General features: G+C 50.9%; 1 protein-coding gene across 2 annotated transcripts in view; it reads left to right on the top strand.

Annotated features, from left to right (window-relative positions):
* Positions 1-23,237, top strand: part of PUDP (pseudouridine 5'-phosphatase) — a 114,769-nt gene that overhangs the window by 38,330 nt on the left and 53,202 nt on the right. For both annotated transcript variants that reach the window (XM_072956026.1, XM_031671241.2), the window contains exon 3: positions 8,543-8,772. In XM_072956026.1, coding sequence (XP_072812127.1) covers positions 8,543-8,772 — 230 coding nt within the window. The remainder of the gene's footprint in view (positions 1-8,542; positions 8,773-23,237) is intronic.

Raw genomic sequence — 23,237 nt, 5'->3', positions numbered from 1 at the left:
CCGCAGCACAAGTGACTGGAATCACCCTCTAACAGAAGCCTTATTGCTGAGTGCTCTGGAAGCCTCTCTGTGAAGAGGTGGGCCGTGAATGTTCTTTGCAGGAGATACTTCTGACCAGTACCTTCTGTAGGCATTTAGTACTTGACTTAATGGTGAAATGTGAACTGTCGGTCGGCCAAGGGTTTAACCATTTTCTGGAAGTAGACATCTTCTAAATTGTGGCAAAAATTTTAGAAAAAAAAATTACTGAAATGGATGTGGACTTACCTAAGAAAAATTTTTAACGTGGGATGTAAGGAAACCTTTTTAACAGGGTTCCCCATGAAGGATGTTGGTTACCTCCATTGTATTTGGAAGCAGATTTTTTCAGTCACATATTCTTTGAGATGGATGAAATAATGTATTTTAGTACAATTTAGTGAGAGGAATTTGGTTTGAAGGCCAATAATGAGAAAGTCAGCGTCTCTTATGATCTACAGATCCCCAGAAGGTCCTCCTGTTGTCCTGGGCCCACGCTTTTTCTCCATTTTTCACTGGGAGTGGGATTTCCCAGGGGAAAGCTCAGGGTGGGGCATCTGGGCCAGTGGAGAGGAGTGTGGGACGAGGCCGTGCCCAGGAGGGGTGCCCCATGCACTGCTCGATCACACAGGCACCCGGTTCCCCTGAACCTCTGGGCCCCTGTCCCCGCCACACCACGGTCCCTAGTGTTAGCTCTCTCCCCTCCTCCTTGTGAGATCATCCAGTGCGGGGGGAGAGAAATGACAGACTAGAACCCTGGTCCCCTGGGTACCCGACCCTGTGGTGCCCGAGGCCCCTCCTCTGGGTGGGCGGCTGCAACTATTCTTAGTAGCCAAGGGATGGAAGCAGCCCAAATGTCCACCAATGGATGAGTGGATAAATAATACATCTTACATTGATGCAATGGGATATTATTCTGCTTTGAAAAGGAAGGAAATGCTGACACAGGCTACAGCATGGATGAACCTCAAGGGCACTGTGCTCAGTGGCAGAAGCAGACACGGAAAGACTGTGTGGTCCCACTGAAAGGAATCACCTAGAAGAGTCAGGTGTATAGAGACAGGAAGTGGTGGGGAACTTGCCAGGGGCTGGGGAAAGGGGGCTGGGCTTGGTGCTCAGTGGGGACAGAGTGTCTGTCTGGGAAGATGAAAGGGTCCTGCAGGTGGCGAGTCCCGCAGGTGGCTGATGGGCATGGTTGCACAAGGTGCGTATTCTTAATGCCACTGAACTGTGCACTTAAAAACGGAGATGATTACACATTTTATGTGTATTTTACCACAGTAAAAACAGTTACATTTCTGTTTTAATTTATTATTATCATTTTTTAATTCTATTTTTTGGGGTGGAGAGATAACTAGGTTTGCTTATTTATTATTTTCTTTTTATTTAACAGAGGTACTGGGGATCAAACCCATGACCTCATGCATGCTAAGCATGTGCTCCACCACTGAGCTATACCCTCCCCCCACATTTCTGTTTTAAGTGCTAGAAGCCATTCAAGGATTATGATGTTGTATATTGTGAAAGTTCCTGGACAGGAGAGGCAGACAGTGGTGACTACATCCTCCAGGAGATTGTCACGTAAATATCGCAGATGCGTGTGTCTCCTGTCCCCTGGATGATTCGCACCCTGCACTGGGGAAGAGACCTGGCTTTTGTGTCCCCTGAGCGCACACACAGTGGCGACGCAGTCCCAGTGTGGGCATATGGAACGGGTCTCAAGCACGTCACCGCCGAGCCCTGCTCTGTGAGTCGGCCGTCCAGACGAGGACCCCTCAGTGGGTGCTTTCTGTGTCACCTCCCTGTGCTGCTGCCCTTGGCATCTGAGTAGCAGGCGAGACACAGGAGCCTGTCTCCTTTCTAGAAGGTCCCTCAGAGCATAGACCGTAGCAGCAGGCATTTTGTATTTGAGGTAATTCTCAGAAACCCGCATACACGAAGACGCTGGCCTCACAGCTGTTGTAACTTCTGCAGAGTGGCAGCTTGGAAAAAAGAGCTGGGAAACTATCCCGCCTGACTGCCGTGGTCCCCAGGCGTTGGGCGGACGGGTGTCGGCTCAGTGAGGCACGGCCGCCGTAGCGCACGCTCTGCTGTTGTCTCTCGGGTGCGTCAGGTGAAGGGAGCCCCTGGGTGTGAGTGAGTTAGAAGGAGCATAGGTTTCTCTCCATCACGCCTATTGGCGTAGAATTGAAAACTGACCCCCTGTCCAGTATCTTTATGTCGTGTTTTGTTTTACACTGTCCCATGCAGTAGGCAGGGTCAGCCTCATTCAGCTTTTAGTGAGGATACAGGTTTAGAGAAGTCAAGTGAAGAAGGAGGAATTGGACCTCTGGACTTGGAGGCCGTTACCACACTGCCCGGACTGAGAACATTGTGTATGGCCCACGTCTGCACCCACCGGGTGGCAGGAGCACCCCCTCCCCAAGTTGTGACACCCCAAAAGTGTCTCTGGGCAGGGCCAAATGCCCTGGGGGACGGGGTCCACAATGTCCCTGCTGAACAACCACCCCCTTCAGCACCTGCGCCCCGCAGTGGACTGGGGAGGCACTGTGACGGGCCTGTCCAGGTGTGTTATGTGGTGGCTGGAAATTCCGGGCTCCTGAGTCATGCTCATCTTGGAAGGGGACCCTTCAGTGAGCTGTCATCGCCTTGCACGAGCCTGTTCTCCAAAGCCTGCTCCAGAAACGAGGGTATAACGTCTGGTCACCCCCCACTTGGGTCAGAACTAATTAGCATGCTCCCTTGAAAAGGGCGGGGCCGTCCCGTGATTCGGCAGGAACTTACCTCCTGGGGGATATGAAGTCACTGTTCGTGGCCCTTCCGAAGTGCTGGTAAGGAGTCTCCAGTGACATTAGAACCCAGGTGTTGCAGAGTGTCCCCTTTGAGAGGGGAGAGGTGTCGAAATTCCCCCTGTGAGAACCGGTCGCTCCTGGCACCCTCCACGCCTCCTGGCTGTTGACCCCAGCGGGAGGGACCAGGTCTTTGGGGCTGGGTGTTCCTGGCGCCTTTTCCTGCCAGTGCAGAGAGCAGCTGCTGTGCTTTGTGCTCGTGTGTGTGTGTGTGTGTGTGTGTGTGTGTGTTTGTGTCTTGTGTGTGTCTGTGTGTCTCTTTTTTCTTTTCCTGAGGTCTGTCCTTGATTGCTAACAATCTCTGAAGTGTTGTCAGCGCATTTTCGTGTTTACAGTGGTGAATTTTGTCCTCTCAGAATCCAGGCCCCAGTTGCTCGTCTCCACCACCAGCTATGCCACCGTGGCTCAGTGTGTACTTGCTTCCTGGGGCAGCGGTAACAAATGACCACAGACTTGGTTGCCTTGAACAACAGAAATGTATGCTCTCGTGGTTCTGGAGGACAGAAGTCTTAGATCAGGTGTCGCAGGGCTGCGCTCCCTCCGGAGGCTCCAGGGGGAGGGTCCTTCCTGCCTCTTCCAGCTTCTGGGGGCTCCAGGTGTCCCTGGGCTGGTGGTCGCCTCCTTCCCCACGTGGCGTCTCCTCTGTTTCTTTCTTCTTGTGTGAGGACACCTGCTGTTATGGTCAGAATGTCTGTCCACCTCCCCTCCAAATTCGTGTGTGATGGTGTTAGAAGGTGGGGCCTTTGAGAGGGAATTAGGTCATGAGGGTGGAGCCCTACGAATGGGATTAGGGCCCTCACAAAGGAGGCCCCAGGGAGCTCCCTCACCCCTGCCTCCACGTGAGGACAAAGGAGGTAGATGGTCATCTTGAGAACCAGGGACAGAGCTCCCTCGCCGGACCCTGAGTCTCCCAGCACTTTGATCTTAAATTCCAGCCTGCACAACCGTGAGAAATACATTTGTTCGAACCTTTCAGCCCACTGTGTTTTACTACAACGGCTGGAACAGACTAAGACACCAGTCATTGGGTTTAGAGCTCCCCCTAAACCCTGGATGTCTCATTCCAAGGTCCATCTTCACCTCTGCATGGCCCCCTTTTCCCCCAAGAAGTACCAGGGGTTAGGAATTGGACGTAGCTCCTGGGGTGCCACCGTTCAGCCACCACCCTTGGTCCACACCTTTGACCTGCAACACCATGGTGTTGGCCGCCTCACCTTTCAGGCAGTTGCCAAGGCTCTTCAGAGGGAGGTGGTCTGCCCACGCCCCTTACCCACGCCGGTCACGCTGAGGAGGGGCTGCATGCCGTCTCCAGAATGCATGTGTAGGAGGTCTAGGCTGGGCAGGGCCCCATAAGGCGTATCCCGTCCCAGGGCAGTGTGGGTGTCAGTTCTACTCCTGGGTGACAGGGTGGCATTGGTCAGCAGGCTCCTGGGACACGTGCCACCATCTTCCCATGCCTCACTGCAGAGATCCAGACATGACGTCCGCCCCGCGGTTCCCGGAACGCGTGGCGTGCGCCCGTCTGCAGTGCTGTCATCTCCTCCGGTCCTTCCCGCTCACTCCTCACTGCGGGTCTCTGGGTTTAGGGTGAGGAGTCACCGATGCCGCCTGATCCAGTAGGGCCTTGATAGATATGTCCACTTGGCAGGTGAGTCCCAAGGAGACACCTGCAAGAACGCACGTCCGCCATCAGTCTTTCCTGCATGTTCCCCTTTCTGATCTGCTCCAGGGACAGCCTCCATGTTCTTTGTCACCAAGCGTAGGTCTCCAGGGGGAAGTCAGACGGGATCCGTCTTCCATAGGGTCACTGATTCCCCACATCTCTCATCTCTCCCTGTGGATTAATCCTCTGAGTGCTGATTCTTTATAGCAACAGCTGTCTGTCTGCCCTTCCCTTAAACCGAATTAAGCACACCAGGGCCTACGAGCTGTTGGCTGGGTTTCACTTATATACTTAATTAACCAGCTTCTCCGCAGGACAGAACTGCGTTCACATCTTTAGTCTTTTACTTCTCAGAGCGAATAAGGAACAGTTGTGCATTATGCAAAGGATACAGAAGTTTTTGAAGGACTCAGGCAGTCCTGTGCCAGGAGATTCGAATGACCCATCGCTGACTGTGACCTGGAGTCCGATGTGATGGGGGTGCCCGTGGCAAACACCTGCCCGTTACCTTCCTCTGTGTGCTTGACGTGCGGGGCCCTGCCCCGCCGCCAGCAGCGTTCATCGTGGCCGTGTGACAGGTGACAGAATGGAGGTCCAGGAGGGGACATCATTGCCGTGGGCTATGGCCAGGTCCCTCTCTTGAGTTTCATGTTTGTTTCGGTGCAGACATTTTAGAGAAGCTGAGTATGTTTTGTCTGATTTAAAAAACAGTCACTCCAAAACATTTTTGATTCATTCCACCATGGATAACAATGTCGAGTACACACACCAGTATAGTCTTGCTGGTATGTGTGTGTCTGTGTATAGCACTGCTCTGTTAACATTAGGCACGTTACAAAGTATCCACAGAACTAGAAATGTTAGGATTAATGAAATAAAACCATATATAAAATTTTTTTAATGAATAGCACCAAAGAACTTTTCCTGCACAATTTTCTTTTTCCAGTATGTTTTAGAGAAAACATGTATTTAAATATGCTATATTATTTTTTGAATGTGTTGGTTTGCTATTGTGTGGTAACAGAAATCTGAATATTCTGTTTTAAATTCAGGTCAGCTTGTCACTCAGCTCTAATCTCTGTATCCTGACCGAGGTGGTGATTGGATTTGTATTTGTTACAATCATTCTTTCATCCCACTTACCAGATCAGTAAAGGTTTTTACTGAAATTTAGCTAATAAATAATACATATTTCTCCATGATATTCGTCAGTGGTTGTTGCAAACAAAATGAATGGTGTGGCTTTTTTTTTTTTTTTTTTTTTTTTAGTATTTTTAAAATAGAAGATTCAAACCCCATAGAAAGTCTTCACGTGGAAGACTTTCCCACTGGTTGGAACTCGCTCTCAGTGTGAAGCTAAGTGTGTGTGTTCATGAGACGCAAGCATCTGTAGTTCTGTTGTATGACCTGTGTCTGGTCTCACAAAATGAGTTGGGAAGTGAGCGTTCCCTTTGGTTTTCTGAGGCTTCTTTAGTGTCGGCGTGCTTTCTTTCTGAGACGCTTGGTAAACCCACCAAAGAGGCCACCCAACCCTCGGCTGGGGACATGTTTTAACTGCAGATTCAGTTCCTTTAGTGGATATAGGGCTAGTTAGGTCATTAGTGTCTTCTTGAGGGAGCTTTGTATCCTTCAGAGAACTTGTCCATTTTATCTACATTGTCACGTTTATTGGCATGAACTGTCATAATATTTTTCTGTATCCTTTTAATCATGTTAAGGGCCTTTAGTGCTGTCCCTCTTTCATTATGGTAATCTTGGATTTTTTCTTTTTTAATCTTGATCTGTCTAGCTAACAGTCTCCCAATTAAATTGATCTTAAAGAACTAGGTTTTGGTTTAATTGGTTTCCTGTGTTCTTTTTTCTGTTTTCTACTTCATTGATTTCCTCTCTTATTTTAATTCTTCCATTCTTTTTTTTTTGAGTTTAATTTTCTCTTTTTCCTTCATCTTCTTAAGATAAAACCTTAGATTTTAGATCTTCTTTCTCACAGTTGTTTTTTAATGTGATGACTTATATCACTGATCTGAGACCCTCTTCTCTAATACAAGAATTTAATGCTATAAATTTTCCTCTAAAAATGTTTTAGCTATGTCCCACAAATCTGGTATGTTATATTTTCATTCTCTACAAAATGTCATCTAATTTCCCTTTGTGATTTCATATTTGACCAACATCTTACATTGAAGTGTGTTGTTTAATGTCCAAATATTTTTGATTTTTCAAGTACTATTCAATCGTCCATGCCTATTTTAATTCTGCTGTGGTCAGGGAACTTACTTTTTATGATTTCAGTTCTTTAAAATGTTTTGAGAATTGTTGTCTGACCAATATAGTATGTTCCTTCTTGTTGACTGTTTCATATGCAGCTGAAAATAATAGGTATTTTGCTGTTGTTGGATAAACTGCTATATAAATGTCAGTGGGGCTTAGTTGCCTGATAGTGTTTTTGACGTCTGCGGTACCTGGTTTATCTTGTCTCTTGTTCTGTTGATTACTGAGAGAGGAGTTTGAAACCTCTGTCCCTGTTTCTCCTTTATGTTCTTTGAGTTTTTGCTTTATGTATTTTGAAGCTCTGTTATTTGATGCATACACATTTAGAATTACCGTATCTTCTTGATGAGTTGAACTGTTTTTGCATTGTGAAATGTCCAAAGTTGTCCCTGATAATTGTCATTTGTTGTTCTGAAGCCCAGTTGCCTGTTGTTAAATTAATATAGCTGCCCTGACGCTCGATCGGTAGTGACATGATACATAGTCTTTGATCCTTTTATTTTTAACCTAACCAAGTTATTTATCTTGAAAGTAACTTTCTTGCAGACAACATGTATTCGGGTCTCACTTTTGTTTTTGCTTTAGTTTTTTCTTTCTGACAGTCCCTGACTTGGACCTACATATAAAGTTTATAAAGCTGTTCTACAAGGTTATGTAATTCCATCGTCTCGGCCATTTCTGCGTCCATTTTTATGACTGCTTTTTTTCCTCCTGGTTGTAGGTTCTGTTTGCTCCTCTGAAAGTGTGGGAATTTTGGTGGGATGTCAGACGCAGAATTCGGCATCCATCTGAGTGCTAGATTCTGATGTATTCTTTAAAGGGGTTCATGTGTCTTGGTGTGGAGTTGAGATCCACACCTCCCTCTGAGCGTCTGTGAAGGATCGAGCGCTCAGTATCTGTTCCTCACTAGGTGGGTTCCATTTCAGGGGGAAGAAAATTACTGTATCCGTCTTTTCTGTAGCAACTGAAAAAGTATTAAAACAGTCACAATGATGTGATAATTTAAAATACTATTTTATACAAACCATAGCACTTTGGGTGAATTTAGACATTACTGTCGTAACTGGCCTGGGCTGAACTGTCCCTTTTGACACATTTGTGATGACTGGCCCTTTCGTCACTGGCTCTGTGGATGAGTGCATTAACCCGCGTGTCCCCGGGACATAAGCATAAGCCCTGCCATTAATGAGTAGGGGAATGTGTCTTTCACGTGGTGCGTTGTTGTGGTTTCTCTCTCTGGCCCCTTAGTAGGTGGTCCAACAGCTTTCCTTCAGCCCGGGGGGGCCTTTCCGTCGGCCTCGGATGGAGGCTGGGTCCGGATCCGGGGCTGGGAGGAATGACTGAATAGCTTTCTGTAGAAGACAGAAGTTTTCTCAGAAAACGCCAAGAGCATAGTCCTTGTGTAGTCCGTGCTTCAAAACAGACACAACACAGTGTCCCGAGTGCACAGGGCCTTCCTTTGCACAGAGCAAAATGAAAGGTTTTGCTCTGAGAGGATAGGGAAGCAAGGCCACATCTTCCCAGTGAAATCTCCTCTGTTACTTTGGGAAAAGCTGTCACTAAGCCCTGAATGGCTTTCCGATTTTGTGCCCAGTGGGGACGTTCCAGCTGATAACCGCTGTGGGGACAGTGTGTGTGGGCACTCTCATTCCCGGGAAGACGTGGCCGAGTCGGGGCGTCCCCGGAGGCCTGCGCCCGTCACCTGTCCCCGTCCCTGAAGGCTGTCCCTCCTCCTCCCCAGGTGTGGAGAAGCTGGTCCACCACCTGCGGAGGCACGGCGTGCCCTGCGCCGTGGCCACCAGCTCGGGGACCGCGTCCTTCCAGATGAAGACCCGCAGACACGAGGACTTCTTCAGCCTGTTCGACCACGTCGTCTTGGGGGACGACCCCGAAGTGAAGAGTGGGAAACCGGAGCCGGACATATTCCTGGCGTGTGCCCGGAGGTTTTCGCCCACTCCCCCCGTGGAGAAGGTAAGCCCAGCGGGGGTGAGGGGTGGGGGCAGTGGTGTGGGGGTCACGCTGTCTGTCTGGTTCCACTCCGTGCCCACTGCTGCCCGGCCGTCCGTACAACTCGAGAGAGAGGGGTACTGGGGTCACCAGGTAGGGGTGCACAGGGAGACCCCTTCACCCTGTGGGAACCACGGCCGCCCCACTTCCCCCCGGCTGGTGAGACCCGGCCTGAGTCGTGTGGATGCATGAATGTATCTGAGGAGGCCTTGGCCTGAGAGAGCACCGCTGGCCGGCTCTGTTCAGGGGAGGGGCCTTCCGCCACGCAGGCTGCGGCCTCCTGTGTGACCAGCCGACCTGGAAGCGCACGCCCATGGCGGTTTGATTCGATTCGGTCGGCCAGGTCACGTTAAGCCAGCAGCACTCCCTGCCCTGTTCCCAAACGAATGCTCCTCAGGGCCGGCTCCTTCCTGCAGGGCTTCTTGTCACCACGGCCTTTGCTTTCCATGGGCAAGTTCTCAGGCGTCTGTGTTTCTCCCTGGGAAGGAGGCCGTGGTGCAGCCCTGTCCTGCCTCCGTGGGCTGCTTCCTTACGCAGGGTCGGCAGTGGACGTGGGTGGCGGGCGGTTGTTCTGAGACTGGGGAGAGTGATCAGAGTGAGTGGACAGTGCCTGTGCAGCCCTGCAGCAGGGTCTCCTCGCCGCACACGGGAGCTGCTCACACAGAGGGCGTTGCCTCCACCATCCGCAGACGCCAATCCCGCAGCGTCCCAGGCTTCTCGAGGGGTTCCTGCTGGTGACCCAGGCGTGTCCGCAGCATGACGGGCATTCCTCAGGGTGACGGTGGCCCGCATGCTGCTTTGTGGGGAGTTAGTGCCAGGAACAGTTTCCATGAAGGGTCTTCTCACCCTTCACCTCTGTCACTAACCAGTGAGCCACGATGGGATGCTGACCATTTAGTTCAGGGAAGCTTGCTCAAAGTCCCTCCCAACGCAGCTGAGAGAGGACGACGATCTTTCAGTGATCTGGTTTTTCATCCCAGGGCCCAGCGTTGAACCTGTCAGGGCAGCTGAAATACATTTAACCCCTTTTCTTTTTCCCTTTTGTGTATATATATTTTTATTGAAGTATAGTCAGTTTATAGTGTTGTGTCAATTTCTGGTGTGAAATACATAACTCTTCTTTGGTTTCCCGGCCTCCACTGGGCCTTTCAGGATCCAGTTCATTTCTGACACTGACGACCTGGAGTGAGTGCAGACCCCCTGGGTTAAGGGCTCAGCCCCGCAAGTCTGCCCCCACTTCAGACACCAGCCACCAGTGGGGTGGCCAGGCCACTCACGCTTCTGCCCGGCCAACCACAGACTTGGGGGATCCCCCACGACCCTCTTCTCAGTTTTCATAATTCACGAGAATGACTCGCAGAACTCAGGAAAACACTTTCCTTGCATCCGCTTCCGGGTGTGTTTTAAGAGGAATCGCCCAGTGGAACTGATGCTTAGTGCAAAGTATGGCTGGGGGGTGGCACTTCCACGCCCTGTCTCGGTGCACCGCCCTCCCGGCACCTCCATGTCTCCAGAAGCTCCGAGAACCTTGTTTGCTAGGGGGCTTCATGGAGGCCCCATTACCTGGCACTGCTGATTACGTCATTGGCCCTTGGTGAGTCTCTGGATCTGGAAGTTGGGGGCAGGATGAAGGTTCCAACCATCTAAACCGGCCTTGGTCTGGCCTGATTGGGGGCCCAGGGGAGTGACTTCCTTAGCATAAACTCAGGCGTGGTTGAAAGGAGCTTATTACCAATTAAAAAAAAAAGAACTCCTATTGCTCAGGAAATTCCAAGGAGCTCTGTGCTGGAAACCGGGGACCAAGGCCAAATACATATGTTTTTATTACACCGCAGCCTGAAGTCATCACACATTCATTGAGGGCCAGCAGTGGGGTATTCCTAGCACATACACGGACCAATTCAGATCAGCGACTGCGCGAGGGGCGGGCCTGAGGTGGTCCAGCCGCTAAGCCGTGGCGTCAAAGATGAGGCCTCGGAGGCTGGCAGGGCAGGTCCTGGGAGCCGTGGGGTTCTGCGTCTTACATCAGGACAGCTGTGCGTCCGTGTGCCTGGCGGCCTGCTGCAGACCTCACGCACACACATGCGTTCTTCCCTCAGACCTCTGCCCCCTTCTTAAAGAATTTCCCCACCCCTTCGGGTCAGCACGCCCTCCTGAAGCCACTCTCTTTGTTCGCTGCAGTTGCTGTATATCTGTTACCCATGAGTGAGGTGCTGCCCTGGGCAGACTGGTCCCCAGAGCGGCTCACAGTCGGAGGCACCTGCTTGCGGCCCATCTTCACAGCCGATAAAGACGACGTAAGAGGGTGGCCTTGAACGCGGTGCCCCTTTGTGTGGCTGCGGCAGTGAACGGAGGAGGCTGCTGCCTTTCTCCCTGCTCCAGGCCGTCCTCCCGTTGCCAGGTGCCCTGTTCACAGAGCCGTGGCGTTTCCAGGTTTCCTGGTGCGTGTGGAGACAAAGTTCATGTGGCTGGCTTTGCCGGAGAGCGGCTGCAGTGAAAGCGAGGAAGAGCAGGGCACCACCGTCCGGTGCCCGCCTGTGCAGGAGTTCCCCTCACGTGGCCCCCAGGCTCCGCGCGGAGCTGGAGCATCCCCATGTTCCCGCGCTGCCCTGTCTGTGCTAGACTTGTCGGGGAGAACTGGGCAAGCGCCGCGTCTACCCTAGTTACTGACCCACGTTTCTTTCTGCAGCTGTGCGACTTGCAGGAATGAAACCTCCCCTGTCCTGTTTCTTAGGCAGACACGGTCAGGGGTTTGGGGTTGAGCGTGGTGTAACGGGCCAGGAAGGGGTCACCGGGCTCCCGGCTGGGGAGGCACCCCACATCCTGTACTTGGACTTGTCTTCCGCATACGGGAACAGTTGCAAAGAGGCTTGTGGAAATAGGACACACTTTCTATTTGACTCAGTGCAGGCGCCAGAACGTGGGGGCGGTGAGCCTCAAAGGTCAAGGGCGTTTCACGCAGTTATGAAGTCCCCAGAGAGAGTCACGGTTGCCGTGGGGAATTTATTATGCTGTGGGTGTCCGCAGATGCATTTGGTGCAGCAGCAGTAACGGGAAAGCAGTAGAAAGCACGTAGCAAGAAAGGGACGTTTCTGTTAAGACATCACTTAGCATTTAGTAGGAGAAGACGCCTCACAGAGCTGGCATTTAATAAGTTTTCATTGAAAGCGTGTTCTTCTAAGTTAACTTATGTATCATTCTTTTTTTTTTTAATGTATCATTCTTTTGTATTTAAAATATGCGGTCCTCATATGCCCTCTTCAGAAGTCCCCTTCACCCATCTTCACGCTCTCGAGCATCACTGAGTGCTTGCTGGGTGCCAAGGAGGCCTCGGCATGTGGGCGTCCCCCACTGACCCCAGGGGCCCCACGGGGCAGAGGTTACCGTGGGCCAGGGGTTATCATCACCCCAGCCTTTACAGCACACAGGCATCTGCAGGCTTCCAGACAGCCCGGGGACTCAGGGTCCTGGAGCAGGTGGAGGGACCAGGCCAGAGTCACCCCCAGCCCCTAGCCGTGTGAGCTCTGCCACTCGAGTGCCTAGCCGAAAAACGCACGTCTTTGTTGCAAAACAAAAATGATGGCATGTTCACACGTGATTTCCTGGGTTCTGTTTAGTACATTACAAGTGAAACCTGAAATCCGTCTTTTAAAAGCGTAGCCATCGCGACTCTGCATGTTTTCCTTCTCTTGTTAACGTTAAGGGCTGAGTTTCAGGGTCTTCTTTTGAATTACTTTTTCTGTTTTGTTTTGTCTTGAAGCAACTTCCACACATTAAGCTTTTATATACCTAGAGAGTGAAAAGAAAAAAATGACCGAGTGAGTTCTGTTGAACTGCACAATGACTTTGTCATAAAAGCGCATTTCTTCTCAAACAGAAGTAACCACCGAAGTTGACTTTTCAGTACCTGAAATGGCAGTCGACGTGTTTTACGTAATCTCTTGACAAGGGAACGCGTTCACTGAAAAAATCATTCTCTGTGCCTCTTTTCAGTGTGCGTTGTGTCTGTGCCCAAAGTCCGCAGACAGACGTAGGCTGTCGGCGTGTTCTTGCCGTTTGTTACCCTCTGTGAAGAGTTTCTCCCCTCCCAGCATAGCAGGGGTCAAGTGCACCCTTTGCTTCTGTCCAATTTAAAGTTAACACTGGGCGGCCTGGAGCGCTGTGCTGGGCCTTTGCCCTGTGGGGGGTTCAGTGTTCTGTAGTCAGTCCTTCTCTTCCCAGCACCCCAGTATTAATGGGCGCAGCCATGCTGGAGCTCTTTCCGGGGGAGAGGAGAGCCACTGGGTCCTAGTGGGCCACCTCGTGGGGCCTCAGGGACCCTTGAGCCTTGGCCATCACTGCCCAGGCCTCATGACCGTCTTCTCCTGTCACTCAGAACCCCTGAGCAAAACACAAGGGCCTCTGGTCACTGTCTTTGGTATGTATCTCCTGTCTCTTATCACCTGGTGTACCAGGACCTCCCTTTTTCATGAGAAGAAGATCTCAACGACTACCTTCATAATTCCTCCCCTTACACATCTTTTCTTTCATCGCATCTGCCTTTGCTTGGTGTCCCCTCTGAGCTTCTGTGGACGAGATTGCTTGTGGAGGAGGAAGAGCATTTTCTGTCCTCTCTTAGGTTCTGTCCTTGGGGGCTGTAAATTAAACTGACAGACGAAATTAGCCAGAGAAAATACAGATTTCTATTTGTTTAAGAAGGAGGCAGTTCACAGAACAATGTGATTCAAGGCGGCAGTTAGAACCTGGGGCTTATATACCATCTTAATAGGGGCTGGGGACAGAGAAAGGGGCACTTCTGGAAGCACTGGTGACTTTTAGGGGAAAACAAATGGGCTCTTAGGAGAACAGGTGGGAGGTAAGATAGCTGTAGGACGGTGTCTGTTCAGGTGATTTCTTCTCCAGGCGCTGACCTCTGCTGACTTCTTTTCAGCCGTAAAAAGCCAACCTTGCCCAGGTGTGAAACTCCTGGGGAGGGGACTTACGACAGGTGAATTGTTTAGGGAGGCTTTGCTTTCAGGAAGATAAGGAGAATTTAGAGAAAGCCTCTTCCTGCAGCTGCCGATTCTCAAGTGTCTCCAGCTCAGAGTAATCCTTGGGTCCCCGTGGCATGTTCCAGAGCCCCTTCACCACCGAACGGCCCTGTCCTTTTCTTCCCCAAGACTCCTTGCCTTCTTTGCTTCCTCCTCTGAATGTTCGCCATCTGGCTGGCCGAAGGCAAGGGCTCTGCTTGCCGAGCTCCCCGGCCTCCGCGTTCCTGAGTGACCTCAAGTCCCGACTTCACCACCCGTGTGGCCTCAGCGAGTCCTGGTCTCCAGGACCCTGGTCTGGTTCCCACTTTAACCCGCTGGCCTCACACCAGGCGCCGTGATCCCTGGGTCGGGAGACCTCTTTGCCCTTCTCGTGCTCAGCCCACCTGCAGTCTAACTCATGGACCCTTCTGATCTCACCCCGGGAACCTGCTGCCTTCCTCCCAGCGCCTCCTCGTTCCTTCCCACCTGTGTGGCTCCACTGCCCCGGTGTCCAGTCCGGCCCTCCCGCCCAGCAACGAGACCTGTTCCCTCTCACCTCCCCAGACCTTCATAGCGACTCCCCCTGCCGGCAGCACCGCTGAAATCGGGTCTGTAGCGCATGAGTCATCTCTGATGACGGGTGAGTTATGCAGCCAGTCTGACATTTCCCAGTTGCCGTTAAGAAATGGGCTGCCTAACATTCCACAGGTGGATACTGTGTAGCTGACAACTGCGTTTGCAGTATCTAAAACCGTAATTACCTGGAACTCACTGTGGCTGATGGAATGACGGGAGGGACCCACCCTCCCCACCCTCCCCACCCTCCCTGGTTGGCAGATGCGATAAACCTCCCACACGGGCTTCTTCCCAGATCACCTGACCGCGTGCCTCTCCGTTTTAACATCAAATACTCATTGCCTTTGCCGTGTTCCCGGCCCCTTCACGTCCCCCCAGTGGAACAAGCAGAAACGGCGGCCGCAGCATGTCCCTGGGCTGTCACCAAGGCTGAACCCAACAAGAGGTCTCCCCTGGGCCTGTCTGTCATGTTTCTGTTAGGTTTTGTTCAGCGTGACTCCTGGTAAATAGATTGCTAAGCAGTTAATTTTTCCTCATTCCTTGTATTCATACTCACAGACACATACATCAAACAAAATGTGAATGGCTGAAATGATACACCAGAAGCGGCTTTTCTGTTACGGGCATTGGTAGCACGACTCGAGGGGCTCCTTTATAATTTATTCCAATAATGTGGTGCTCCCAGTATGACGGTTAAGCATTTTCTCAGTTCGTCGTGTATTTGCACACGAGGGGGTGAAATCTCGTATCGCCGTTTCAAAGAATGATAGTTCTCATTAGGTCATCATCGCAGCGTGTGCATGTGACCTGTCTATTTTAAGCCACCAGCACAGAGAGAAAATGTGACAGGACTCCAGGTATCTGTAAGGGTGAGTTGTATCTCGGGATTTCTAAAAAATTAACAACAATCACGCCCATGCATGATCTTATTAGACACACACAATTCTGCCGGAAGAGGGGAGCGATGGCGTTGAACTGACAGTGCTGAGAATTTCTTCCTAATTCCATAGTTTTGCCTTTGGAATGTTTCTGAAGCACTGGGGTGATCCTGTGGTTACGGTCCGATTCCGCCTCAGTCTCCCCAGTTCCTCACAGCCACCGCTTAGCCTGGCTGCTCTTTCGTACGCTGGTTACTCCAGGATTCCTCTTAGCTTTCTCGTCTGAGTTACTGGTGTACCATCGGCACCTGCTGGTGTGAAAAAATGTCTTTCTACAAAGGCTCCCTGGGGACTGACTGTGAATAAAATGCCCGAGACACACTGGACTGGTCACACGCTAGGTTAAAGAGATGCTCAGTTAATAGTCCCCAATAATTTCTAAGGAAGGGTGGCCTTCAACAAACTCAAGGGTGATTTTCTCAAGGTTGTTAAAGACCATCCTTGAAAAGTGTGTCCAGAATGGATACGTCCCCATCATTTTGCCCATTTAAACTAGGGTGACTAAGTCATCTCGATTAGCTGGACCTAATCCCGGGCCAGTGGGGACGGCTGGTCACCCACTGGCCGGCCCTAATCCCGGGCCAGCGGGGACAGCTGGTCACCCCCATTCAGTCTGGACTTGGCAACAGCTTGTCTGAACTGCTTGCAAGAGGCTCCACTTCTCGTCAAGGGGTGCTGGGCTCTTGGACCAGTTACTCTTCGGTGTCCTCCTGATCCTGAGAGTCTTGCTCACAAACCGGAGGAAGGCAGACACCTCACCGTTTTCTAAAACACGGCATCATCGGCCCCTGGATGAACACGCAAGTAACCAGGAAATGAATTCTGCACAAGTGAAGTGGATTGGCCATTTGGTTGGGAGTTTCTTGCCAGGATCCTTTTTCTGGGCCATCAGCGAGTTGGACCATGGTTTGTTTTGTTAGCTGAAGGCCTCTTAGCACAAGCAGAGGGCACATCGGTTGTACTTTGTTTTATTCTTTCCACCATCAGCTGGGTGTACCTAGGAAGCTAGACTTTGACTTCTGACGCTTAACCTTAGACTAGTGACCCGTGTTCCTTTTCACTGCTGCCGTAACACGTAACACACAGGCATAGTGACTTACCACAGCACAGACTTCTAACTCACGGTTCCGTAGGGCACACTCCCAGGCCTGGCATAGCAGGGCCTTCTGGTCCGAGTGTCACAAGCGTGGAACCAAGATGGGGGCTGGCTGGGCTCCGCACAGGAGGTGCCAGGGGAGCACCCACTCTGTAGCTCATCTGGTGGAATCCAGCTCCCTGCAGGATGGGACTGAGGTCCCTGCTCCTCACTGTATGTCACCGGGCTTCACCTGCAGCTCCTAGACGCCTCGCTCTGGTCCTTGCCGTGGGCCCTGCGTCTCGGAGCCAGCAGTGGTGCATCAGACTCTCCCTACTCTTCTTGAAATCACTCCTTCTGCAGCATCTCCCCTACTCCAGCCATAAAAATTCTCTGTGTGGAGGGCACACCTGATTAGACGAGGCCCACCCATTTAGTCCAGGCGCCTCCCTGTCTCCAGGTCCACAACCTGAATCCCATCTGCAAGGTCCCTTTAACCGTCTAAGGGACCGTCACCCCCTGGCTGCCCCAATGCCCCTGGTCTCCAGGTCACGAGCGGGCCGATATCCACACTTGCAGGCCAGTCTGGGTCCAGCATAGAGGACCACACATCCCACAGGGGTGACGTATCGGTGAGGTGAGTCGGAGGTCCTTCCTGCCACTGTTCTATGAGATGGAGGAACTGAGTCAGTGGCTAAAATGATGTAAACCTATGAGCAGATAAAGCCATGAAAGGCTCAGTCATGTTCAGTCCACTCATTTGTCCTCAAGGTAGAGGAAGATTGCTGATGGAATGCAGTATTTATCAATCCTTTCCTTTGACCAGCCCCCCAACCCCCAAACAGTATTATTGTTACTACACTCCTTTTTTGAAGGTAAATATACTTCTGTTGTTCACTTTACCAGCAGCTACAAGTACCTGCGGCCTGTGATCAGTCAGACACATGCTAGGGGTACTGGGGGACCGCTGGAAACCCCCAGTCCTGGGTAGCTCTGTGGCTCTCACTCCACCATGCTGAGCATCTGCTGGGTGGTCTCCAGGAAGCATAAAACCCAGGGTGTGGCTCTGTGGTCGCACAGGGATCCTTGTGACACAAAGGGCTGGGTCAGCTGGGGCCCTTAGTTAACAGATATCCCCCCACACCGTTTGCAAACCCCAGGAAGAGCCTCGGAAACTCAGGGCTTGCCCTTTATAACACTTGAGAATTTTTCTCAGCCCGCATGGACCCAGGATCCCTCCCCAGTGGCCCTACGCCTGCCTTCAGGGGTGTGATGCCCGCTCCACAGTGCCCCCCGCCTTTGCCCAGTGATGCCCCACTTCCCACCCCCCGTGCCCGGCTCCAGCCCATCCTTACTGTTCTCCAGACCACTGGTCCCACTCTTGGGCTGAGGCTTCCTGTGAATCCCAGGTTACTGGACGGGAGGGAGGGTGCCTCCTCCATATCCGAAGACAGAGAAGATGTTACACTCCTCCCCACCAAAAGGACAGGGACAACGGACAGGACATGCTCCCTGTGACCTGCCACGCGCCCCCTTGGACACCTTTTGTCCTCAGGAGGCTGCAGACGGAAGGCACCTCCCAGGGCTCCTTACGTTCTGTCCACTTCCCTTTCTAATGAAATAAAAGCGTGACCTACATGTTAGAGCCGGTGGACATTTAAACTGAAAATTGGATTCATGTGATTTCATTTATTGTAAGCAGTGCACGTTCAAGTCATTCTGCACAGGTGAGGTTCAGAACACTCCGAGAAAACACAGATGGTGAATTTATTTGCATTCATGTGAATCATGCCACTGTCAGGCATTTTGTCTTCAGACTTTCCCCAGTATGGTCCTCAGAGCGCTGGTTTTGGGGACCTTCATTGGTTTTTTTCTGAAAACAGACTTTTGTGGTTGGGAAACTTCTCCATCAACGTTGAAACAACAGATTTATCCAGGGCGGTCCTTCTGGGAACTTGTTTGTGCTAATTGTACATCAGAACGTCCAGTCCCTCGGCGAACGTGATGCAGCTCATTTTCACAAACAATTTCTGGACTGCTGCATCAAAGAACATTCTGGAAACTTCGTACCTAATGACATCCTAGCAGACAGTTGAGAAATGAACTGAGAGATGCTTAGAAAGGTTGCACGCCTCCCCTGGAATTCAGCACATCTTTGTTCCCATACATGCTGACTTGGCAATGTTTGTGTATAAAAACCGGCTTTCGTCTTGTCGGTGGGCACTCGGTGTGTGCGCAGGACGGAGAGCCCAGGCACCTTTGTGAACGTAAAGCAGATCCTGGAGGGCCTGCCTTCAAGGACCTGTCGTCATCGGTGGGCAGGTTGCTGGTCTGGTCCTCACCCCAGACCATGGGCAGTTTTGATCTAAGAATGACAGGTGTTGGCATCCAGCGGACTGAAAGGAGGCCTTGGGCGTTGGCGGCGGTGACACATCACCCCTGGAGCAGCAGCTCGGCCGTCCGCCCATTTGGCAACGATGGATTTGACCCCCTCCAGGTCCAGCAGTGACTGAGGCCTTCCCAGTGTGTGTGTCACTCCCCACGAGGGCTGGCGGCCCCTCCTGCATACGGCATTGCAGGCAGTGAGGAAAATCACTTCCGCAGGTTGACACAGGCACCCTCTGTCCCGTGATAATCCTGTTTGTTGCTTAAGCCTCTTTAGGAGCTACGCCCAAAGGCAGGCAAACTGCACTGTGCCGCTGCTGTTGGAGGCGTTTGTGGAGTCACGGCATCCTGGAAACGTTTGCTTCCTCACCCCAGACCATGGGCAGTTTTGATCTAAGAAGTGTACAGGCACTTCCTCTGAGAAAATGCTGATTGGAAACTGCACACAACCGACTGTCCTGCATACAGCACGAGCGTGCGCTGGCTGCCGGCCCCAGCACCGCACACCTGCGGCCTCAACAGCACACGCGTGTGTCCTCGCTGCTCCTGGCCCCGGCAGTCCAGTGTGAGGGCTGTGGCTGGTTCTCTTCTGGGGAGGGCTCGCTGCTGGGCTCCTGTGCCCCCACGTGGCCTTTCCTCTGAGTGGGGGGCGGGAAGAGGGCAGAGACAGCTGCTTCCCTCTTTCTCTTCTTGGAAGGACACTACCCCTAACTGGTTAGGGCCCCCCTTGGGACTCGTGTCACCTTAAAATCCTTCCGGGGACTCTGTCTCCAAATAGATTGGGTGTTAAGGTGTAGCATCTGAGTTTGGGGAAACACAGTTCAGCCTATAGTATATATATATATAGGAGTGTTAGTCATGTCGGTGGATCATCTTCAAGGCTGTTGTCATAGTTGACGCTTAACATGCGAAACTAACAGGGGCCTTGGGGCCCACCTGTGTTTCACATGTGTCTTGGTAAAGGTCGAGGAAACGGACGTGACTTTGCGTATTTACTTGACTACATCGAGGAAGTAGGAAGAGGAAAAAGGATTCTGTTGACCATGCAGAACTCTCAACACTTGTTTTAAGACTCTTGAAATTACTTGGCGCCTTTGCGAGCTTCTCTGGGCTTTCTAGTGGTTGCTGACAAATCGGTGGACACGATCTGTATTATTAAAAGGGAAAATAAGAGAAAGTTTTCTGAGCTATCTGAAAGTCCTTTGCTCAGCACTTAATTTACATGCGTGCAGTTTAAAACAGACACTGAGGGTGCCTCACAATGTAGTTTTCATGAATAAAGTGACAATTCCTTAGGAAGCCTGCCACCCATGCCCACGGAGTTGTTAAATCCTACATTTCTTCAAAAGCTTTTCTCAAAAGGAAGACGCATCAATTTGGTGGTGTGACTCATTCATGTATGTAGCCTGCAGCTCTAGAGGATTCGGTTACAAATATGTTTATGTCAGTACTGGTTTTATTATTTTTATTTTCAGACTCAAGTTAATTCAGTAAAACAGTAGCATAGCAGAGCCATAAGAGACCATAGCACAGCTATAGATAGGTGGGTGGCTGGGTGGGTAAGTAGGTAGGTAGATAGATAGGGATGGATACATGGGTGGATGGTTACTTTGATAGACACATGGATGGATGGTTGGGTGGATGGATGGATGCATGAATGGGTGGATGGATGGGTGGATGGATGGATGGATGGGTGGCTAGATGGATGAATAGATGGTAGAAGAGTGGATGGATGGATAGAGAGATGGTGGCTGGATGGATGGGTGAATGGTTGTGTGGATGGATGGATGATGGATGCCTGGAAAAATGGATGGATTGATGGATGGTGGATGAGTGGATGGATGGATGGATCATAGATAGATGGATGGATAAATGGATGAGTGGATGGATGGATAGGTAGATGGATGGATAGATGGGTGGGTGCATGGATGGATGGATGAATACACGGTGGATGAGTGGATGGATGGATGGATTAAAAAGTGAAGAACATAAACAAAAGTACTAATTTACAACAAAATGCATGCAAAGCTTAGTCATTTTTACAACAGTACCTAGAGGTTTGCTAGTTAAGTGTATATATTGTGTCATAATATTGTGGTATTTATTTATAGGTAGTTCACTGTCTGGCACAGAACATGAAGACAAATAAAATTTAAACCTTAGATATGAGTGCTCTTGACAAAAAATTGATCAAACATAACATTTAAGACATCAAAGTTTTGATGTCTCACAGTGTGAAAATTGAAGTTGATATTACAAAATTAATGTATAGAGTCCAATCTACTGCAGAAAGTGATACAGTGAAAGTTTCAACTTAAAAGTAGTGGTTAAGTCGAAAATTGTCTTAGTGATTAGATTTGGATCATACCTGGCTTCACATATAATGAATAATCACGGGCGTTGCTTTCAGAGGTACTGAAATTTGCATACACACAATGCCAGGTCCTCTGAGAGTCATGACAGTGAACCAGAGTGACCTCAGGTCCAATTTTGTGTTTTACCTGGCAAAAGGAAAAAAAAAGCGTTGCTCCCTAGACAGGACATAGTCCCATGTAAAAAGTTCACGAGTTCCAGAAAAGTGTATGACTTAGAAATGGGACACGTGTAATTGTTTAAAACATAAAATTAATTACCAAGTGTCATCTCAGATATGGACAGTGTTTGTCTTCAAGAACTACAGGGAGCAGGGGAGCAGGACTGATGACTGAGTCCTTGTTGGCCTGGGCTGAGGAGGAGAAGCATGGTGGGGATGGTGACTCTGCACACAGGTGGGAGCCCCTGGAAGTAAGAGGGGAGGGGCCCTGGGCCATCTATGACACACCTGATCGTGTGAGGAACCTGGCATCACGGGGCTGCCCCTCACCTGGCCCCTCCGCTGCCTCTCCTGGCTCCCCCTCAGACCCCGCTATCCCTGGGGCTTCCTCCTTCTGGGTCCTCACTCACTGTGGAAGACTGTGAGATTGCCCAGACCCTGTCTCCCTCTTTCCCTCCTCCTCTTTACAGCTCCACACCCAGCCCACCTCCACTCACCCAGGACGTGGGGAGGCCCCTCATCTCTCTACCTGACCCTCCCACGGTGGCCTCAAACCCAGGGTGTGACAAAGCAGGCTGTCCTTCCCTGCACTGAATGGTGGCCCCAGTGCCCTCCACATCAGAGAGCTGGGAATCTTCTTTGCCCCAACGTGCAGCATATCATCCATCAAACTCTGTTGCTTCCAAAGGATTTCCCTAATTCTGTCGGCTTCTATCCGTTCTCTCCACCAGTATCAGACAAGAACTCTATTTTGTGCAACTTCTTAGTTATCAAATGGGCCGTCTCATCTTTAAAGGACCTTCTGCCTCCCCGGGTGGTTCCGACGAGCGCCCGGGTGAAGGCTGTGGACACAGGCCATCTTCCAGGGCACTGCTGGACCCAGGCATCTTCAGAGAAGGTGGTTCAGTGCCTCCCGGAGCTGAGCCCGTGAACTGCTTCGCTTCACCTCCCCAGTAGTTGGAAATGTCATTCTTTCTAAATTAAACCCTTCAAGCTACAGTTTAATTAAGCTCATCTGCTCTCCTGGAGATGGAATTCAGATATATTTTAGCCTTCAGCTTGGTAAAGTGAAAAGAGCAGTAGATTCTGGAGAGCCGGGCACTGTTTCTACATTCTGTCACCTGCGTGCTGCTGTGACCTTCCACTCCCCTCTGAGCTCCCCTTGGCTCAGGCCCCTCACCCCTGACAGTGTTGCAGGAGAAGGGGAGACCAGAGGATGGGCATGACCCACGTCTTGGGTGAGTCCCTGGAACGTGCCCCACCAAGTGAGATCCTTGCCTTCGTGCAGGAAAGAATTCAAGTACGAGGCATAGTAGTGAAAGCAAGTTTATTTAGAGAGACGTACATTCCAGACACAGAATGCGGTTCATCTCAGAAGGGAGAGCCTCCCCGGGGTGCTCGGTGGTTATTTTTTATGAGCTGGATAATTTCATAGGTAACAAGTGGGAGGGTTATTCCAAATATTTTGGGGGAAGGGGTGGGGATTTCCAGGAATTGGGCCACTGCCCACTTTTTGGCTTCCTAGGTCAGTCTGGGAACTGTCATGATGCCTGCAGGTGTGTCATTTAGCAGCTGATGTATCACAGTCAGCGTAGAGTGAGGCTCAAGGTCTCCTGGAAGTCGGATCTTCCGCCATCTTGGGCCTGGTTGGTTCTAACCAGTTTATGCCATATCCTCAAAGACTGTGTTATTCTTTTAAAGGCTGTCCCCAGCCCCCTTCCCTTCTGTGTCAACAGGAGAGGGCTGGGCTGGCTACTGTCCTCCAGCTGGACACTCCCTCGGCCCCCTTCGTTGCTTTGAGTCCTGTACGGGGCACTTGTGCCATCTCCTCGAATTTGGCAGCTGCTCCTCAGATGCCCGCTCTTTGCCCGGCACCTCAGGAAGGTGCGTTTCATGCAGCCCCACTCGTCACA

Source organism: Vicugna pacos, chromosome X (genome assembly GCF_048564905.1).
Source record: "Vicugna pacos chromosome X, VicPac4, whole genome shotgun sequence".
NCBI classification, from domain to species: Eukaryota; Metazoa; Chordata; class Mammalia; order Artiodactyla; family Camelidae; genus Vicugna; species Vicugna pacos.
Note: the sequence above shows the minus strand (reverse complement) of the source record. Positions and strands in the feature narration are given on the sequence as shown.